Here is a 20,624-nt window from a genome sequence, read left to right as displayed (position 1 = left end):
CACAATAATATATAATAAATGAAGTGTGCGAAACATGGCTGAGGAATTTTTTAATTTAGATAATTGAAAAGAGTGGTAAACAATCAGAAATTCTAAGTAAACGGCAGGAACCATTCGCTGGCGAACCAAGCCCAGTATAATACAGTTCCTAATTATTAATTCTAATTTGTTTGCCATTACTAAATTTCCGACAGATATTTTATACATGTTGGCTTCCATTGTTTGTAATTATTTTACAAAAGTATGTTATGTATCATATTTAGCTCTTTAATTATACACAAGTTAAGCGAAATGTGGCCGGAGCTCTTTGCTTTTTTTAACAGTTTAATAAATCAGTTTAATGAAACTCTTGTGGTTAAAACTGCGGGAAATTTAATAATAACGTAATTGTTTTTTTTTTCGTTTGATTGATAAATATTTGATTAACACAATTTGCTGCCATAACAACGTTGCGATTGAGAACGAGACAGAAAAAATAAAGAAATTAAATTCCGTTTTTTGCTGGTTAACTGTGGTTATAGATTATTTAATAAGTGTTTTTTATTTATTAATATAATTATTCGTGGCCAGATTATTTCACACGTTATTTAGAAGTAGCCAAACCCAAACTGCGTCAATTCTTTTTTGAAATCGAATCCAATCTCTGCACTGGCAAAATGTCAAATGCATCAAAATCAAATCGAAGGAAACACGATCAAACTAATTAAAGAAAACAAGCCAGGGGGGAGCATTAAAAACCTCTACCAACAAGTCAAATTAATTAAAAACAAAAAACAATCAAAAGTAAGCACTTGAAAGAAAAACAAATGCCACTTGTTGCCAAAAAGGTCCCCTTAGCCAGATAAAACCCAGCCCCAGACTGAGGGCCCAACAACTTCAATCTACAGATGTTTTAGGTGTGTCCTCGCCATTACCACGCCCTCTTTTTTTGCCCCAAATCCCATTCCCAATCCAGTTGTGTTTACTTTCTAATACATAATAGCCAGGCCAGAATCACAGCCATGTGAACTTGGTCATGTTGCTCTCGGCAATATAAAGGTCAAATTCAGTACGGGAACTACCCAAAAATGTACAAAAACTAAATTTGTTCGTTAGTGTATACTTAAATTACTCTTAGGGGTAAACATAAAATAAACAAAAAATCGCAATTGCAAAAGACATAAGAAAACGCATGTGTAGCAGTGTTATAAAGCTGGGCATTTCTTTCTGTGAAATACCATTACTAAAATACCAAAAAAAATATTATTTTATTCTCCTTAATTCCTATGATTGTAATAAAAACTTCCCAATTACCTAATTCTTTTTAAGAATTTTATTAGGTGAGTCACAAAGCTGAAGCTAAACTCTAACTATCCCTTTCTAGGTTACAATTATTGCCGCACTAATTTATGTTTATTGTTGAATATGCTGTCGATATTGTTTTTATTGTGTTCGTACTCCCTAGGGCCATTTCAGCTGGAAGCACGGAAAAAATTGAATTTAATTATTTGTAATACCCTTTTTTAGTTGGCCCAACTGATTGAAATTTATGCCAGCTTTTGTCCGCACAATTTATTAATATTTCTATGACTTTAATGTCTCTTTTTGCGTGCTGGGTTCCTCGTAAACCTTGCAAACTTTTATGGTACAACGATTTTTAGTGTTTTTCAATGGATGTTTATGGCGGGTTGTTTATGTTTATTGAAGAAAAAACAGAAGATTATCATGAAAACCGAATGGCTTGGATCTAATCCATAAAAGTTCCAACATTAGATGGCTAACCCGAAGCCTAACTCCCACCCAAAAAAGTCCGCACTCTTAATGAGCTCAAATATATAAAGTTTTCGCTGCGGTCAAGAGATTGTCTGAGTTAGGAATTCCGTATTTGGGTTTGTTTTATTTAAATATCAAAACCATAAATTCGAATGCAACTGTCAAGTGCAGTATTGTTAGCGCGAGGCCTTATGGGTTTAATGTGCTCATTGTGAGACTATTTATTTTTCCAGCTCCACTCTCTTGTTCCACTTAGTTTTTGCAGCTTGCACTCTGAGAATGAAATCGAAGTCCAAATTAAATCCCACTGTGTGCGATCTTTTATCAATTTCCGACAATCTGTGGGGGGAATGTAGTTTATTAATAGTTCAATACTCTTTTTAAAATATGTTGTAAAACAATGCCTGGCAATGTGAAGATAATGTGATAAGGAAAGTTTGCAATTCTAGTTTGATTGTTAAACAAATGGTTTCTAAGGAACAGTAAAAAAAAAACAAATTTCTTCTAAAATCTAAAACATATTTTCAGCAAAAGGATAAAAGTGTAAATTAATTATAAAGCATATAAATGTTGCACACATTTATAAATATATTCAAAAATAAATTCAGTTGGCACTGTTGTAATCGACACTTTTATTCAAATTTAGATAATATAATTTGACAAGTTTCACAAGATATTTGGCCAACCCCCAGTAAATATAAATTCAGAGGAAAGAGAAGCTCCTCCCTTGAATTCGCTTGTCAAAATGAATTTTGCCTTTTCAAGTTGTGCCGCCAAAGCTTTTGACGCAATTTGCATTTTATTCGCAATATATTGGCGCCGCAGCTTCTAAGAGGAAAAAAATCGATGCAGGAGAGGGCCGTGCGACATATTTTACAATGTTTGCCATATTTGATTGATTTGTTTTGCCAGCGATGCCCTGGCGCCAGATTTGGTTCGTTGATTGAAGGGAAGCAAAAAATTGAGCCCAAGGTCTTGTGGGATAGGAAACGATTTTTTGCAGCTGTTTTGCATTTTCACACATTTGTTTCATTAGTAATTATTAATAAAATACAAATAGAAGAGCCAACATTTTTGGGACGGAGGCAACATTTGGTTTCCATTTCAGGCGTCAATCACAAAATCAAATGAAAAACATAACTCAAAAAAGACAAAAAAAGTTTATAATGATAAATGACAATTGGGAATGCTAGAATTCTCTAGGCGAGAAACTCTTTATTTTTTCTCATGGTGGGAAAGAAAGTTTTAGTGCCTTCGATGATTAGCCAAAGGTCGTGGGGCTATTATGCAATATTCTGTACGAACCCAAGTGAAAGTTTCCAACGCACTTTCAGTTTTTCACGTTTCCTATAGCGGGTGAAAATTTGTGCCCCCCAACCGGGCGTCATCTTCATGATCATCTTCATGATCATCTTCATGATCCATTGAGTGATCCCAAATGCTCAAAGAGATCTTTATCCGAGAATGTTGTGTGGGCAGCGGCACTCTCCAAAAATGTTGAGCCCCAGCTCAAGACTTTGGAGATGGCTTATTAAAAATTCTAATCACATGCAATCACCACGAGTTTGAGGTTGAGTTTGGCTGGATCTTTTTGATTGCTGTTCCCCAGTTTCTTCGGACCAGTACAATGGCCCGCAGTCGCCGACGGTTATCGATTAATCATCAAATTAAAAATTACCACTGCCAAAGAGAGCGTGGAGCGTGTCCAAAACAACATGAAACACCTCGGAAAGGCAATTGGATCTGTTTTTTATTTCCATTTGGCTGTTCTTTTTGGCACTTAAAGTACGTCGGGTCAGCCAATTTAAACAATATCTAGAATTTCGTGGTCGGAGTGGCGCGAAAAAAAAATAAAAACCACACGAACTTCGATTGGAATTAAAAGTTTTCGGCAATTGTCTATCTCGATTTGGGCAATAAAATGTGGGGAGCATAGAGTGGGAAAAGAAACGTGTGCTAGAGCTGGTTATAAGGATTGATAATTGGCAGAATTTGTGGGATTAGCCAACTGAAAGCGAAAAAATACGATGGAACTGGCTCCAAAAGGCGTGGAAAAGTTTTCGCTGGCTAATCGATTCAATTTCGACCGAGTTACGTGAGCTTTGTAGAGTTCAAAATTATAAGCAAATGATTTCGGCATTCTTACTCCTCTCAAGGTCAATAAAATGATATAGTTGGAGATAATTCCCACGGTTTTCTATGAGAAAAGAACGCAAATCTTTTTGCTGGCTTATCGGACTGTTTTAAATCGAGTTCCTCGGTATTACTGCTTGATGATACAAGTTGCAACTGTATCTCCCATTCTTTCAAGGTAACTCTCCCTTTTTCCGATCCACCCATTTCCAGGGAAATGTTAAGGCAGAAAACAAACCAATTGACTCAGTCGTAACTAAACATAAAAATATTCGCCAATATATTCAAGTCGTAAATTAATTTAATATTGCATAGAAACGCAAATATGTGAATATTTTTCTCTGATTCGTTCAGCAATTGTTCCACCCATAAATAACGCTTTGAAGCGCCGACTGTCTGCTAACAATTTAAAAAGTACCATGCACGGAACAAAAATATGCATTAATGTATTCCAATTTGTTCAATATTTATTTCACATCAGTAAATACTTTGGAAAACTAATAACTTTGCGCATTATGGTTAATGTGGCAAACAAATTTCATGAGACAAGCATTTATGCATATCGTTCTGTTTTCCTGTGTATCAACTTACACTTGGCGTTTTCTCATTCAAATTAATTAAATCAGATTCTTTCCAAAAATTTCTTATCACAAATTTGTCATCGGCGTGTAAACAGAAGAAGAAAACTCAGCCCCATGCTGATCATAATGAAGTTAAGCCCCTGATACGATCGCTCGACGGCCAGACAATTAAAAGCCCCCTCGAACAAGCCAGCCAGAAGAATTGCAGGAAGAGAGCGGCGAAGACTGAGCTGCAGTTGTCTGATCAGCTGGTCGCTCGGCAGCTCTCTTCGGCTTTCTTCGGCAACCGGAGAATCGAACTCGGGCCGAAGCGGAGCGCTGTAGCTGCGCAGTCGTTTCAAGCTCGAGACTCGAGTGCGCGATCAGTTCGCTTTCGGCGAGCGTCGCGATCACTACGTTTTTATAGGGGTGCCTAAAGATCTATTAGTTACAACAATCCCGGTCTCTCAGCTGCTCCCACGCCTTCCTCGAGTTTCGTTAGATGACCGTGAAGTGAGTTTCGTTCTTTTCGCGCAAAATACAACTGCATTTTGGCCAAGTTCATTCACGTTGCGCCATCATTAGTGTAACGCAACGCAACGCAACGGTCGAGTCGAGTCGAAATCGAACGTTAAATTAATTGCGATTCGCAAACTGTTTACATTTCGTATTTTTGATTTCTGATTTCCATTTTCGGGCATTTCCGTTTCACTTTTAAGCGCGCATTCGAGCGCAACAATTAATTGCAGGCAATGCAAATTGTCCGTGATTGTTTATGATTGCCAGTTTGGCCACAAGCGCCGCAAAAGTGAAATTTCCCTCAAACGCACATAATAAACAAAAAATTAACATAACAAATTTTTCAGTTCGACTTGAAACTGATAACTGTTAAATGCCAAGACAAAAAACAAACGAGACGTAAGCCAATATTCAGCTAAAATACGGCCCATAAATACAGATAAAAATAAGTACCCCTCGAGTGTAAACAGAAAGCAAACTGTTTAAATATTTTAACAAAAATTCTTAAATATGTCTGTGGAATCGATGCAAAAACGAAAGTGCTCAAAGCGGATCAGTGGTTAGAGAGAAAGGCAGGTAAGTTATGGGGAGTGAAGAAAAGAGAGTTGGAATCTTACTGGGGAATTCCGTCAGTGAAAGATCGATGTTCAAGTGGAAATAATTCAGGAAGTTCTTTATCATCCGATCTTTGGTGAATGAACGTTTTTTCATGAAAATATTCGAAGTGAAATGAGCTTGAAAAAAAAAGAAACCGGAAAAGAATTTGTAACATAAATAAAACATGAACAGTTTTTTAAGCCCCAATGCATTTTGAATTTAATATTTATACTCCAAGAGTTCAGATCTTTTCCTGGTTACTTGTGACAAGAAAAATATTATATACAATATCTTCAATTTATTCAGTTCAAAGCATATTGAAACAATGTTTTATCAAGTGCTCTCGCTTTTACTCTTGTGCGTAGGACTGACTGCTTAATTAGTTTAACACTCTTTTTTTAACACTCTACATATATCTTAGATTATCGATGACTTAGTCCAAATTGCATTTTCTCTCGCTAATTTCCCAGCAATTGAACTCTTCCTTGGTTCACTGGGTCTATTCCCCCGTTCCATTGTTGGCAAAAACGATTTCCTTTTATGCGAAAATACACTTCCCCCTTTTCCTCATCAGTGGCAACCCACTAACTTGGTTTCTACTCCAATTTACTTTGTTAGCGAGCGTGATGATGACAAACACAACCTTTCACACTTAGCCAGCCAAGGCAAAAGCACACGGTGAAAAAATCAACTAAATATGTCAACAGAATTTCCCCGTTCAAAAGCTAGGCAAAACCTTTTAAAAAACATTTGTGTTCTAATGTAATCAGTCAACATGTTTAAGCAAAACATATCCCTTTTATGATTAATCAAAATTTATATAGATACTTCACCTTTATTTATATGTTATGTACCTTACTCTATTTAATACACACAAAATAAACGTATGTTCAATAGGGCTGTTTTTTTATAAGGAATTTTTTAAATAGTAAATATTTTGAAAAATGTGAAAATGTTAGGGTTACACTCTTTTTTTCTGTGTCCCTTTGAGTGAGGCTCGAAAATCGCCCTGTCATTCTCCAGTGATCTCTTGGCCTTCCTCGTCCCCCATTTCTCACCCAACTCACCTTCTCTTTTGCTGCCCATTTGTGACACATTTCCTTCACCGGCCAGTAAAAGTTCTTCAACAAAGAGCTCAGAGACAATTTGTATGCCACGGACAAACATTTTTGCCAGCGAATTGAACTACTTTCATTTAAATCGAGGGATGGGGATGGGGCTTATGAGGGGGAATTAACATAAATATTTGATGCAAATAGCCAGCGAATTTGCTGTGTCAAATGCACCATAAACACTCAACTCAAATTCACCTACTTGGCTGTCTGTCATCGGTGGCCAGCTTTCATTCAATATTGTACATTAAAAACCGAGAGTGGGGACAGGGGGCTCGCCTCCTTTTAAATGCAACTCCAGCAGTCCGGCAATAAAATACAAAATTTAAGGCGAAAAAGAGGCCGCAACTGAATAGTTGAAATTCGCTTGAAACAAATTTTTCGCTTTTTGTGACAAGAATTTGCAAATGTCAACGAAAACTGCGAATTTCGCAAAAGGGGCGGACGAAAAGGGGAATACCAAGGCCCCAAAAAGCGAACCAATTGGGATCGTTTTATAAGGTCTACTCGATTTTTTTTGTTTTTCGCCGTTTCTTATACAACTTTTGCATTTCTTTTCTTGGGCATTTTGTGTCTGGCATTTTTAAAGAGTCAAGAAAACGGATCCGTAACGGAATCGGTATCACATCAAAGGTGGACATGAGATATGCCCCCAGATGAATATTTCGATGTGAAGAAATGTGGAATGGGAGTATATGACTTTAAATGGTCATTTTGTGGGAATGAAAAGTATATAAGAAACTAAATAACCTGTATATAAAATAAGATTAAAAACTCTTAGTTGAACTCTTAATTGAAGAAATAAACAAAATTTTAAAATATGAAATTTATTTGTTTTGGTATGGCTTTGATAAAACCATCGAGTTTATTCATTTGTTAAGAATCAAATTCGATTTTACCTTCCATTCTTCCGTTTTCACTTGAACTGAAGCTCTTGAATTTTTGGCTTGATTTCCCTTTAGCCATATTGTATTTCCACTTGCTATCATTCTTTTCGTGGACGTTTCGCCTTCGCATGTAACACTTGTCTGGTCTGACTGACACTTTTGGTATCCGTCAGATACTTTTACAAGCTCGGTATTTCCATTACGATCGCGCTGCTCACTACTTCCCCCTCTCGTAAATGACAACTTTGCTTTATTGCCAGACAAGAGACGAATTCAAAGACACTTGAATAAATCGAAAGGTATACAAATATTTCGGACACCTGTCGACACAGTATCTTTGTGCGGGATGCCAATAAAAGAGGAATCCAACTGTTGTAAATTCAATTGTTGTTCACAATATTTACGGGGGAGCTAAAAATGATTTCTGACTCAATTAGAGGTTGTTGCTTCTACGATCCCGCGTCGGAGCTCATAGATATTTCCCGCTTGATTACCTAATTGATATTGTTATGGTGTCATAATCATTATCAAACCTTCGAGCGATAAGCCACAATTTATTGGCGGTGATCACTGAGCAACCGAAATGGGCCGTCATCGCCGTCATCGCCTATGCGAAGCCCTGAAGATTTCTCCAACTAATTAGACCATAAAGGAGCCCGACTCTCTGGCCGAACTAATTCCCCGAGCGATTCAGATAAAACCACAACAAAGGTCACGCTTTAATTGATAAGAAAACAATGCATGACTCTCCACTTCTAGTTCGTTACTTTTTGAGTTTTCGGTTCACTCGCTTGGAAATCCTCAGAGTCGAGCTTCAGGTGACGGGCCCTGCCCCGATAAAGATCGCACCCCAGACAAAAAGTCGGGGGCCAGAACTCCGACAGGTGGCAGGTTCAGTTCATGCCACAATCGAGTGCACTCCTCGCAGAAAAAGATACAGATAAAGAAACTTGAACAGGGACAGAAACCCATACAGAAACAGAAACAGCCACAGAAACAGAACCTGAAAACAGAAACACTTTTAATAGTTTTGAACCTTTTGTGCCTGGGCCTGGGCTTCTTCCACTTAAAATGTGCAGCGGAGCGTGCCTTTCTCTGGGGTACAAGTAATTAACCCATGTTGCCATTCTTCTTCTGGGCTGTGCAAAACATTTAATTGTGCCGATTGCATTTCCACCATATCTGAAATGCCAAAACACACAAATTAACTCCACTCCACTTCACTCCACTCGCGGAGATCAAAGTTCTGGCCGCCGCTACGGTTCTTGACATATTCAAAGCATTTCCAAGTCGGGGTTATTAAAAGTACCAACTCATCAACATCATCTAAGCCGGCTATCGCAAAAAAAACCTACGGACTATCCGGGTTATATAAGCACCACACAGCTTCACAAATGTCACACTCGAAAAATTAAAGCTGAAAATATAAAAAAGAAGCCCAGTTAATCCGCGCAGAAGCCAATTAGTTGCTTCCGTAATTTCTTGGTATTATTTTAATTAGCTTTTTCGGGTTTACTTTTGTTTTTGGCTCTTGGTCTTATTTAAATGACTTTTTAACTGCACAAAGATTTATTTGCTTACGCATTGAGATTTTCAAAACAAAAAAAACCGAAGCTTGAAGTGGGTATAATTTATGGGCGAATGCATTTTTTCGTTACTGCTGATCGCATAATTCCTGGGAAGTTAACTTTTTGAATGTAGAGGAGCTTTGTGAAAAAGCAAAGTTAGTTTCCAGGAATTTTATAGGCGCAGATGGTTTTTTGTTTATTTTTTGTTTAATTGCAGTTTTTATGGCTGTGAGAAATTATTGGATTGGGAAGCCAAACTATTTATAAATGTGTTACTAAGCAAATAAGCACTTCCAATTTTAAAGTCTGTGATTGTTATTTACCTAATGCAAGAAGTGTAAGTTCTACGATGTTCTTGTTGTTTCCAACCTGATCGTAAATAGAGCTTTCCGCAACATTACCTCTTTTCATTATTTTCACTAAGCTTGTCGTGCATAAATTGTTTTCCCCATGTGCTCGTGTGCAGGCATATATTCCGTGTAGAAATCTGAGATAAACCCAACTATCAAATAATTCATAACGTTCTTGCCACACATTCCTGCCCCCTTTCACCACCCCACCCCCTTTTACGCACCTGGAGGCACCTTCGCTGCGAAATGAGGGAACAAAAACTACACAGACAACAGCAATAGCAACAACAAAAAATGCGTTTAAGTCAAGTTTGCCGCGAGCTTCTCGAAAAGAGTCGCCGCCTGTTTTTAATGTGTGCTATGTGTGTGATCCACAGCGGAGCTTCCCTAACGCGAACTATGGAAAATTGATTTTGTGCTTCAAGCAATACAAATAATTTATAAATATTTTCTTTTCATCTTTGTTTGGCAAACAAATCATGATTTAAAAGTTATTACCATCAAATCGATTTTTAAAGCAGTACTTAAATTTTGATTTAAAACCTTTTTAAACCAACAGATTTTGGATACTTGCAATAGGTCTTGGGAATATTTTTAGAAATCAGTTTATGAATGGTGAATGCCTAGTGTTTAAGCTATGAAAAAATTCAACATAGTGAAGTTTTGCTTTAGGTGTCTTCGTATGCGAGTGCATCGTGTGTGGCAGCCGCGATCCGACCTCAGCCGGTGACTGCCTTTGCCCCCGCCCCTCCGGTGTGGCACTTTAGCTCGATATTTATGCAACGGCACACACTTCATCTCCCTCAGCCACCTGTCCCCCCTCCTCCCAACCTTTCCAGCTGCAATTTAAGCGCACATTTTTCTTGGCAACACACATTTTCCTCCTTCTCTGCATAGGAGTAGTTTTTCCAGCTCGCCCTCTCCCACTCTCTCTCTCTCCATCTCTATCTTTCTCTCGCTTTGTTTGCAACACTTGGCGCTTGCCACATAACGACAACAGCAGCATAAGTTGCAACTGCAACATATGCAACGGCAGCAGCAGCAGCAACAGCAACATATGCAACAGCAGCAGCAACTGCATCGTAGCATGACACATTAAATGCAAAACGGCAGCAAGGTGCGAAAAGGGCGGGCGGAGGGGCTACCAGGGGTTAAGGGGAAGGAAGGAGGTCCGAGCCGGGTCTGGAGCAGCGGTTTCTGCCTGCTGGCCCCTTTTGCTGGCTCTTCTTGGCCATATTGCACATGCTGTTGGTCTTTATTTAATAAAGAAATGGCTTGTGCACTTCTTAAGCTGCCCTACAAACAGATTATAAAGGTATATGTGGGCTATACGAACTTCAAGGCTCTGTAAAAATATATATTTATAGATGTATAGAAAATAAGATGAATCAGATCAGTTTATAATTATGATTGAACGAAATTTGAAGGACTTCTTAATTTTTGTCAGTAAGTAATTCTATTAGCACCAGGAATTTAGAAATAAGTAATTTAAATTTATAAAGAAGAAAACTGTTTTTGTTTAGTTATAGAAAAAATACAAAGAGATTTGCCCTTCCCTTATAAATTGACTCAAAGGCAAGGTATGCCCGCAGACGACTATGTCCTTCGTGCCCAGCTCACCCTTATCCCTTTTACGCATAATAAACCGTATACTCGCCGCTGTTCTAACTGGTTACAACATGAGCAGCTGTTGCCACTCTGCATTCCTCTTAACCCTTGTTGTCGTTGGTGCCGCTCTTACGACAAAACAATTTTGAAAACCAGATGTGACGAGATGGAGGGCACAGGTAAAAAACGTGAAGATGAGAAAGATATAAGAATCCAAGGCAAACTTGAAGTTTATTTTTGGCACACACACATACATATAGTAAGTCGAGCAGAGTCGTCAATCAGCTGATGGGAATTATGCAAACGGATTGCAGTGGAGAGATCATTAAATGGCATTAGATAATAATACCACCTTAGGCCATCCGTCAATCCGTCATTTCAGCATCGAACACACTTTAAATAATTGCACATTATGCCCGAGAGACTTTAATAAAATAATTAAAATGAAATATGCGGAGCTCGCTAGTTGGGAAATACAATCTTTTTTTTCACCACTTCAGAAAATTGCGATGGGGATAAAAAGAAGGAGAGAATTAAGAAGAAGCGACCGCAGAATGGGGCTGCCCAAGTGGAAAAAATTCTGCGGGCTACCAATCTACGCATTTTTTAACCACTCTTTGCCCCTCAAATTCGAACGTCAAAAGAAGACCGACGGCGGTGCGAAAAAAACCCAAGCGCGATAAACTGTTTTCATTTTACAGAAATTTGTTGAAAAGCATAAAAGTTCAACAGAAAATATTAATTTCAATTATTTTGCTACCCGCCAAATCGCCAAGCTCGGATTTTTCCCACCGCAAAAGGGCAGAGAAAAATGTAAAAAAAAAAAGAAGAGGGAGCGCAAAGAAGGCAGCACTTTGTTCGTTAAATGCGAGCAATTTGTTACAGGATTTTCATCGGTTCTGTGCTCTGTGTTCTGTGGGAAAATCTTTAGCCCGGGAAAAAGGCAATTTATAATTATCAACTGTAGGTGGCGCATTGGGAGCCCGTCGCATAGCGGAAGTTATTATAGGAAAAACTGCAGTTATGCGAGCGGGCTTTTCCGAAGAACTTGACATTGGCTGGCAGCTTCTTGTTCTTCTTCTTCGGCTGCTTTGTCTTCCATTTCTGCATTTTCCAGTCTTCTATTTTCTTCGGTTTCACTTCTAATTAAAGACGACACTTTGGCATGTTTTGTGGCACGGAAATGCTTGAGACAGCTTTGATGAAAGACCAGGTGAATTAAAAGGGGGTAAAAGAAGCAAAGAAGCCGACAAAGTTGAACTCAAATTGTCAAGTACCGAGAACTAAACGATATTTTAGCACGCCAATGCAATGGAAGAACTGAATAGCAAAGAATTTGATTGAAGCCACTTGCTTTCCAAGTGCTAAAATCGATCAATAGATGAGGAAAATGTCGAGTAAAGGAAGTCATTAATTGAATTCAGGCAAATACACTGTAATTTTAGAACAGGTTCTGTGATTGTTGTGTATTATTTAACTAATTAGTTTTATTGGAAGTATTGTGCAATCAAAAACCGGATCACAAAGCAAAACCTTTTAATTATTTAATTAATTATTAAATTAAAGTTTGACACCACCAGCCACGTAATTGAATAAACTCCCAAAAAGAATTCGTTATGAAATTACCTTTCTACACAATCTCTTCTTTCCTTTTTTAAGCCCAATCTAAAATTGGCAACACTCATTATACGAATACCGTATCAACAACCTTTCACACAGGCTCACTCACTCACAGTCCCCCATGGATTTTGGAGACCCCCTGAAAACTACAATTAAATCCAACTCCCAGACCCGAACAGATCACTTCTCAGCGGGTGCTAATGTGAAATAAAATTAAATATCTGGGAAAGAGACGAAATAATGAACTGTAAATTATGAAATCTTACTTAGAATTGTTTTACCTAATTGCGGAAAAAATTCGATAAATAACAAAACGATGCCAAAGAACGAACTTTAACCCCGCCATAACGCTGATTCTATTCACAGAAGATAAGCAACAAGTTTTTGGATTTTAGGTGTTCAAAAGTTCATAAATACCAACCGCTCCACTCATGTTTCACTTGCTAGGTGAAGATTAATTGCTTGACACCGCGTCCGCTACAAAAGTGCGAGACTCGAAAATTTTCTTACCTAATTTGATTAATTAAGCCCCTCAGGAACAAACAATAAGGTGTTTTTTTGTGGAGATTTAATTCAATAAAAGATTACAATTATTATACGGGTGCCTCAATAGCTTATCATTTTTATAGTTGGTAGCCGAATTCAATGGGAAATATATGTAAGTGGGTGATATAATGCAGGTGCGTTGATAGGTTGGAGTTCCGTCATCGAATGACGTAGTTTAGTTGTCTGACTCAGTCGGCGGGATCTGGCGTCGCTATGGCTCATTGGACAAACAGTTCGATGAGTTAATATTTATTTTTAGCAACCGGCAGTCGTGTGAAAACTGAGCACCAGTTAAAAAGGTTGTCCGTTCAAGTTTTCAAGACCTTTAAGTCTAAGCATAGTATAAAAAGGTTCGCCAAAATCGGTATGTTAATCCAAAGCTAACTCAAAAATCCACCCCGTGGAATTCCACCACTTTAAAACCGATCTCATCTATTATGTGGAAAATAATCATGACGAATTCATCCACCTTCGCAGACAATCTACTCTTGTCCAAGGTCAAAGTTCTTTCTTTAGGCCCTTGACTTTACATTTTGCAATTTTGTACGCACTTCGTCGGTTTGTTTTTTTCAACCATAACCATTTTTTTTCGCTTTCGGCACATGCAAACATGATTTTTTGTTGCCTTTCTTTTCATTAAACAATTCTTCTGTATTTTTTATTTTTCGCTACTCCTCTCTTTTTTTTGCGAACTTTACATTTGCAAAAGTTCATTAACATTTTGTGTGTGTGGCCAAAAGGCAGAAAGAATGAGAGATAAAGTGGAAAAAATCCACGCAGCGTTTTCCATTTTAATGAAATGTAGCCTCGTTTTCTTTTTAGATTTTTTGTTCAATTAATTATGCAAATTGTTACAAGTCCGAATAAGCATTCCTCCGCTTGGCCCGTATTGCCTATTTTGACGAATTCAATTTAGATTTAGAGCCACCAAACAAATCAAAACTAAATGCTGGCACTAGAAACTCTTTCCAGATAAGCCGTAAATTAAATAAATAGAAATTAGCCATCGAAACTCCCCCAAGTGACCTAAAAAAGCGAAATACGAGGCAGCAGAATTTGGTTAATTTTTTGCATAAAGGTTTTTGTCAACTCTTCGCTTGAGGGAGTCCGTGTCCATTCTTCTCGCTACTTTCGCTTTTTGGAAAACCCTTTTGTTTTCGTTTTCTAGTTTTGTTTTCTTCGCGTATCATTTGTTTGCCTAAACATTTGTATCCGCCTCTTGGACCTTCTCTTTCGGCTTGTGCGATTTTTAGAAACGCTTCTGTCAACCACAGCGTTTAACCAATTTTTCTTGTTATTGTTGCGGTTTTAATTGCTGGGATCGCATCCGTAAGATTCGCTTTTGTTTTTCGTCTCCGGTTAGCGCATAATGACAACTATTTGGGGGCTTGCTGGGAGCGAAAGTTTCGCTCGCTGGGATGGATGGATGGATGGATAATTATTTAAGTTTTGTAACAGAGCTCTCCCCCGACAACTAATTGACCATTATTTAAATGATTTTTGTGTTTGCTGGAAATTGCCTTTTGAATATATATTAAATACATTTTCTGTGTCTTTTTCGATTATCCAACAGCATACTACTCCAATTCCTATTACCTATAGCCAAGAGATGTATGACCTTCGTATATGTAAAAATATTTATGCGAAAATGTTGCCAATTTTGGACTCTTTTAGAACATAATACATAATAAATAAACTGTGTTTACCTTAAATTTACCCTTGTATATGTAATTTAACCAATATCTTTTGATCTCGATCTACAAAACGTTATCCCAAAATCCCTTTAAGTGTCTTACAAATATCCTATTCCAAAAATGTTTCCCTTAAAACATACTATTTCATTCACGTGTTTTTAGAGCTTGCAATTTTTTTTCAAGTTTGGGCCTGTGATTCGATATATCTAACAATATGTTTTAATAATTATTGTTTCCTAAAATTAAATTTCACCAGTTCAGGGTTAATCAAGTCAATAATACACCACACTTTATCAGAAATTAGAGTTACTCCAAATCCGCATGTTTGGTCCTTGTGTTTTATGTTTGTCTAACCAAAACCTTTCCCGCTCTCTATCCCAACCCTTTTGCAGATCTTGGTACCCTCAGCAACCACAACAGCAGCATCAGCAACATCAACGCTAGTGGCAACATCCCGGCAGCAACTTTGATCATCAACAGCGGCAGCGGTAGCAAGAAGACAACATTTGAGGCGGCAACCACAAGCAAACCTGCTGCACCACTGAACCCCGGCAAAATGGAGCTGCTGAGCAGCACCACAGCTACAGCAACGGCAACAGCAACAGCAACAACAACAGCAACGACAACGACGACAGCAACGCACCACCTGCATCAGGCCACCACCACAAAGCAGCTGCTGGTGCAGGATTACCTGAGCTACGCCGCACCACCCACATACTCCCGCCTGCCGCCCGACGGCCATGAGTTTCCGCCCAACTTCAGCGAGCCACTGATCATGCACGGCCACCCACTGAAGGTCACCACCGAGCTGAGCTACGAGATTCAGGGTGGCAAGGAGGAGACCTCCGCTGCCCCGCCGCTGCCCAAGACGGGACCGCCGGCCACAGTTCCCAGGAAAGTGTACCGCCAGGACTTGGTCATTAACGTGGAAGCGGCACCCAGTTTGGGCCGGGACTACCAGAGGTCCCTGAGTGGGGTGGATTAGGAGTTGGAGGGGGAGTTGCTCCACGCAAGCCCAGCGATTGGCGCAAGGATGAGAAGTCGGAGAAGTCGGTGCGCGACAAGATTGCCATGTTCTCGTCCAACAACGAACTGGATGCCATACCACCAGCTCCGGCCACAGCGCCCATTTCCAGCTCCTTTTCCCGAAAGCCCCTGAACAGGAGCAGTGAGAATCTGCTGGACAGCTGTTCGGCGTCCTCGGCTCCTGCGCTGAAAACCCGCGCCATGAGCGTGGAGAACCTGAACGATGTCCAGCGGCAATACCAGTTGGCCAAACAGCTGCCCCAGTTGCATGTGGCCGACTCCATGTACTCCCTGAACACGGCCACGCCCACCCAGAGCTACGCCTCCTTGCCGAGGCGGAGCCACGGCGGATCGTACTCGGCGGGCGTGGAGCGGAGGATCAGTTTCTCGGGCGAAGGCGGTGAGGCGGCCAACCGAAAGGCTGCCATTACGAACATCCTTGAGCAAAGGAGGCGGAGTCTGTCGAAGCTGCGCGGCCTGGTGATCCCCGAGAGACCCCAGTTGCTGGAACCCATCCTGGACCTGCCGGAGATCAAGAGCCAGGTGAAGGCGGCCAGCGGGGAGGACAGTACGGACAGTGGCTTGGGCGAGAGCCACCGCAGTACGGCAAGCCGAAGCAATCAAGTGGCTGCAGGCAGTGTGGGCAGCAACTATCGCAGCATCTTCGCCAGCGGCCAGCGGAGACCGCTGGAGCAGCAGCTCTCCCAGCCGCCAGCCAAGCCGCCCCGGACGTCGCTGACACCGCTCCAGCCGCGCACCATGATGATGCCGCCACCACCGCCGCCCCTGGACCAGGAAAGCGACACGGACTCGGTGTTCTCGCACACGGCCCGCGTGGCCACTCCGCCGGAGAAGTTCGCCCTGACCAGGACGCTGAGCTCCGAGACCAACACTTCGATAGCCAGCTCCAACACCTCCACCCTAACCTCTGGCTCCTCGGCCGGCTCCCAGGCCAGCTGCAGTTCGCTGGGCAGCACGCCCGCCCTGGACCTGACCCGCCGGGTGTTGAAGAGCCAGGTGAGCGGCGGCGATCCCGCGGCCCTCTCCACTCGCAAAAGCATCCTGGCCTCGGCCAAGTGCCGCAGTGCCAAGAGCCGGGGTCAGGAGGACGACAACGACAGCACCGACGGCGAGGCCTGCTCCCTGGCCAACCGCAGAATGAAGCCCGTTTCCAGCTACAAGCTCCAGCAGCAGCAGCAGCAGTACCAGCACCAGCAGCATCATCAGCAAATCCAGCTGGGCAAGCAGCTGGTGGTGGACAAGCTGATCAACGTGGCCGCCTACGTGGAACTGACCTCGGACACGGACGACAGCAGCCGGCGATCGGACACGCCGGCCAAGATCAGTGCCATGTTCATCGACGAGGAGCGCAAGGCGAGCTTCAAGGGAGATCCCGGCCAGCAGGCCAAGCTCAAGGTGCCGGAGGCGAAACCCCTGCCCATGGTCCTGCCCTCGCCGAAGAGGGAACCACTGAAGCAGCAGACTACCGCCGAGCTGCGCGAGAAGTTCGAAAGAAGTGCTGCCGCTCAGGCCCAAACCCAAGCGCACAACCACTCGCCGGTGAGCCACAAGATGGCGATCGCCCAGAAGCCGCACCACGAGCGCTTCTCCTCGCTGGACTCCCTGGCGTCCAGCTCGTCGGGCGTCAGCTCCACCACGCAGAATGTGAGCACCACCCAGGAAACGGCCACCGAGTTCGGCAGCTTCTCCTCGCTGGGCAGCAACCAGAGCCTGATCACCGCCCAGGACGTCCAGCAGATCGTGGAGGAGGCCGATCCGCCGCTGAAGACCCCCGAGGCATTCATCATCGTCCTGCAGCGGGATAATCCCGAGAGCAGCATCGGAATCACCCTGGCCGGCGGATCCGACTACGAGGCTAAGGAGATTACGGTGGGTTATTCCAGTCTTTTAACCATTAATCTATTCCTAATTCCTATTCGTATTTTATGCCCCAACAGATCCACAAGATCCTGAGCAACACGCCAGCCGCCAAGGATGGTCGTCTGAAGAAGGGCGATCGAATCCTCGCCGTCAACGGAATGAGCATGCGCGGCTTGACGCATCGTGAGTCCATCAGTGTGCTAAAGGTAATTTTAAACAAAAAAAGTCATTTTATTTTATGAAAATTGACAATTTGACAATGCTTAACTAATTACAAATCTATGCAAATATTTTTTGCTTGGTAAATGAGAAAGTAACAAGACTAAATTTACTGCTCATCAACTTAACTAAATATTTACCTTGTTGTGGCTTTTGCTGTTTTTTTTTATTTGTAGAGATCTTTATAAAATTAAACTCGCAAATGATTGTGGTACAAAAATGGTGTCAAAATATTTGAAAAGTAAAATGCTTATACTTTAACTTTTTTATATCATTTTTTGTTTAATTTTTAAAATGTTTGAACCTTGTTCTCGCAACCAAATAGTCATATTTAAAAATACATTTTTCTGTTTACAGATTAAGTAGAAACATTTAAATGTAATTAAATTCTATCGAGTCTGCGATGCAAGAAAATTAAATTTAAATTATTAATTTGTTATGTTAATGTCGATTTTCATTCTTAAGTACTTTAAAAGGTTTTTTAAGTATTCAATAAATCATAACTAATTCTTATTTGCAACAGACCCCCCGTCCCGAGGTGGTGCTAGTGGTGACCCGCTCCGAGTCGCTGGTGGTGAAGGCGCTGACCAAGAAGCGCTCCTCCCTGGGATCGCTCAGCTCGCTCAACGAGAAGCCCACGGAACTGGACTACGAGCGCAAGAGGAACTACCACAAGGCCTCTCGATCTCTGGACTTGGACCTCGATCTGGTGTCCAACGAGGCCGGTGGATCGCCAGTGGCCACAACTCCCAGCACAGGTTCCGTCAGTCCGCCGCAGCCAGCCAGTCTGTACGACGAGGATGCGGAGGCCACCATCGCGGGAATCCGGGCCAGGAGGCAGTTGTCCCGCGGAGATGCCGCCAAGCTGAGCACAAGTGAGCTGCTGGAACGGGCGGCGGAGGCGAGAAATGCCATTGCGGCGGAGATTCGGGCACAGGGTGAGTTTTTTTTTTATAGTTAAAGCGATTCAAAGTTTTATTGCCCAACATTTATTGAAAAAATATCAATAACGCAGAATAAAACCGGTCTCAAATCAATTAATACACACCGTAAATTCCATTAAAAAATGTAATGTGTAGTGAAGTATATCCACTTCCTTATATGTAAATAAGATCAAGAATTAAGATGTTGAACACCTTAATTGATGGTTATAAACTCGACTTGCCGCCTTTGAACTTATTTGATTTATTTAAAGATAATAAAATCAATATTATTATATATAGTAAGTTATATATATTATATTAGTACGTTAACACTGCAAAATTTGTCATCTTTTAATTTTAAATTTTAATTTAATTAAATTAAATTGGTTATTATGACCGTACTTAGTAAAAACCAATGGAGAACATATTATTTTAATTTTTCTACCTACTGTACAAAGCTAAAACCAATTGAAAACATGTTCATTTTATTTTTGTTCATTTCTGTTGAAATTAAATTATGTCAGACCAACCACGTTTCTCATTTGTTATCCTTATTAATCTCGTTTTCTATTATAGCGGAGGATGCGGCGGCCAGTGGCGGAGGAGCTCGTTGCGTGGAGATTGTCAAGGACAGCTGTGGCCTGGGCTTCTCCATTGAAGGAGGCTTTGACTCACCGCTGGGAAATCGTCCCCTCATTGTCAAAAAGGTGTTCATGGGTAAGGGTCATTTGTCTTATTGCGCCAAAAGCGTTTATTAATTAAGGTTCCCTTCTCTGAACAGGTGGTGCCGCCCAGAAGACCAACCAGGTGCGCAATGGCGACGAAATCCTGAGTATCAATGGGTCCTCCACGTCGCGCATGACGCGAGTGGATGCCTGGAACTATATGAAGCAACTGCCACTGGGACCGGTTAAGATTTGCTTTGCCTAGAGAGGATGGTCTAAACACAATGCCAACGAAGGGGAAGAATGCGCCACAATTTTTTAGATTTAAGCCAATTAGTTTGGTTACCCCTTTACCGGTCTAACCTTGGGGGTCTTGCCAATTCGATGGATCGATGCTGCGAGCGATTTGTTTTGCATTTAAACGAACCTTTAATTGTATGCCTAATTTTATAGATATTTAATTTAAAGTGCAATTGTTTAAACTCTTACAACGTTTTGATGCCCCTTTTACATGCCCTTAACTGATCGATGATTGTACATATAACTAATCGAGACTAATTTACGTATTTAAACCTTAAATCATATTGAAGCCAGCCTTTGGGGCAGAGCTATTTCCTTATATACAACTTATTAATCCACAAAAAAAAGATAACAAAAAACACAATTATATTTTATGCCATAAATTATACGGGAACGTTATACATGTATATTACTTTAATAATTATTATTTTATTTAAAGAACAACAAAAACAATGTTTACGTATACAAAAGTATTTGCTAAAAATAAACATACATTATATATGAAATTATATCAAAGAATCAAACAAATTATTTTCCTAGGGAAACAATTTTCACAACAAAATTATAGCAGTTTAGAAAATAATGGATTAAGGTTTGAATGCATTTTTGATATACCACCCACCACACCAATTCTCGGAACTACATTTCTATTTTCTAAAATTGT

The 20,624-nt window shown here is 40.7% G+C and overlaps 1 protein-coding gene across 1 annotated transcript in view; it reads left to right on the top strand.

The window, feature by feature from the left end:
- Positions 1–20,466, top strand: part of LOC128259671 (uncharacterized) — a 131,902-nt gene extending 111,436 nt beyond the window's left edge. The window contains 6 exon segments of the mRNA XM_052992200.1: positions 15,339–15,940; positions 15,943–17,862; positions 17,931–18,059; positions 18,596–19,010; positions 19,572–19,712; positions 19,777–20,466. Coding sequence (XP_052848160.1) covers positions 15,339–15,940; positions 15,943–17,862; positions 17,931–18,059; positions 18,596–19,010; positions 19,572–19,712; positions 19,777–19,925 — 3,356 coding nt within the window. The 3' untranslated portion in view covers positions 19,926–20,466.
- The last annotated feature ends 158 nt before the right edge of the window (positions 20,467–20,624 follow it).

This window comes from Drosophila gunungcola (assembly GCF_025200985.1).
Source record: "Drosophila gunungcola strain Sukarami chromosome 3L unlocalized genomic scaffold, Dgunungcola_SK_2 000009F, whole genome shotgun sequence".
Lineage (NCBI taxonomy): Eukaryota > Metazoa > Arthropoda > Insecta > Diptera > Drosophilidae > Drosophila > Drosophila gunungcola.
This window is presented reverse-complemented; position numbering and strand designations above follow the sequence as displayed.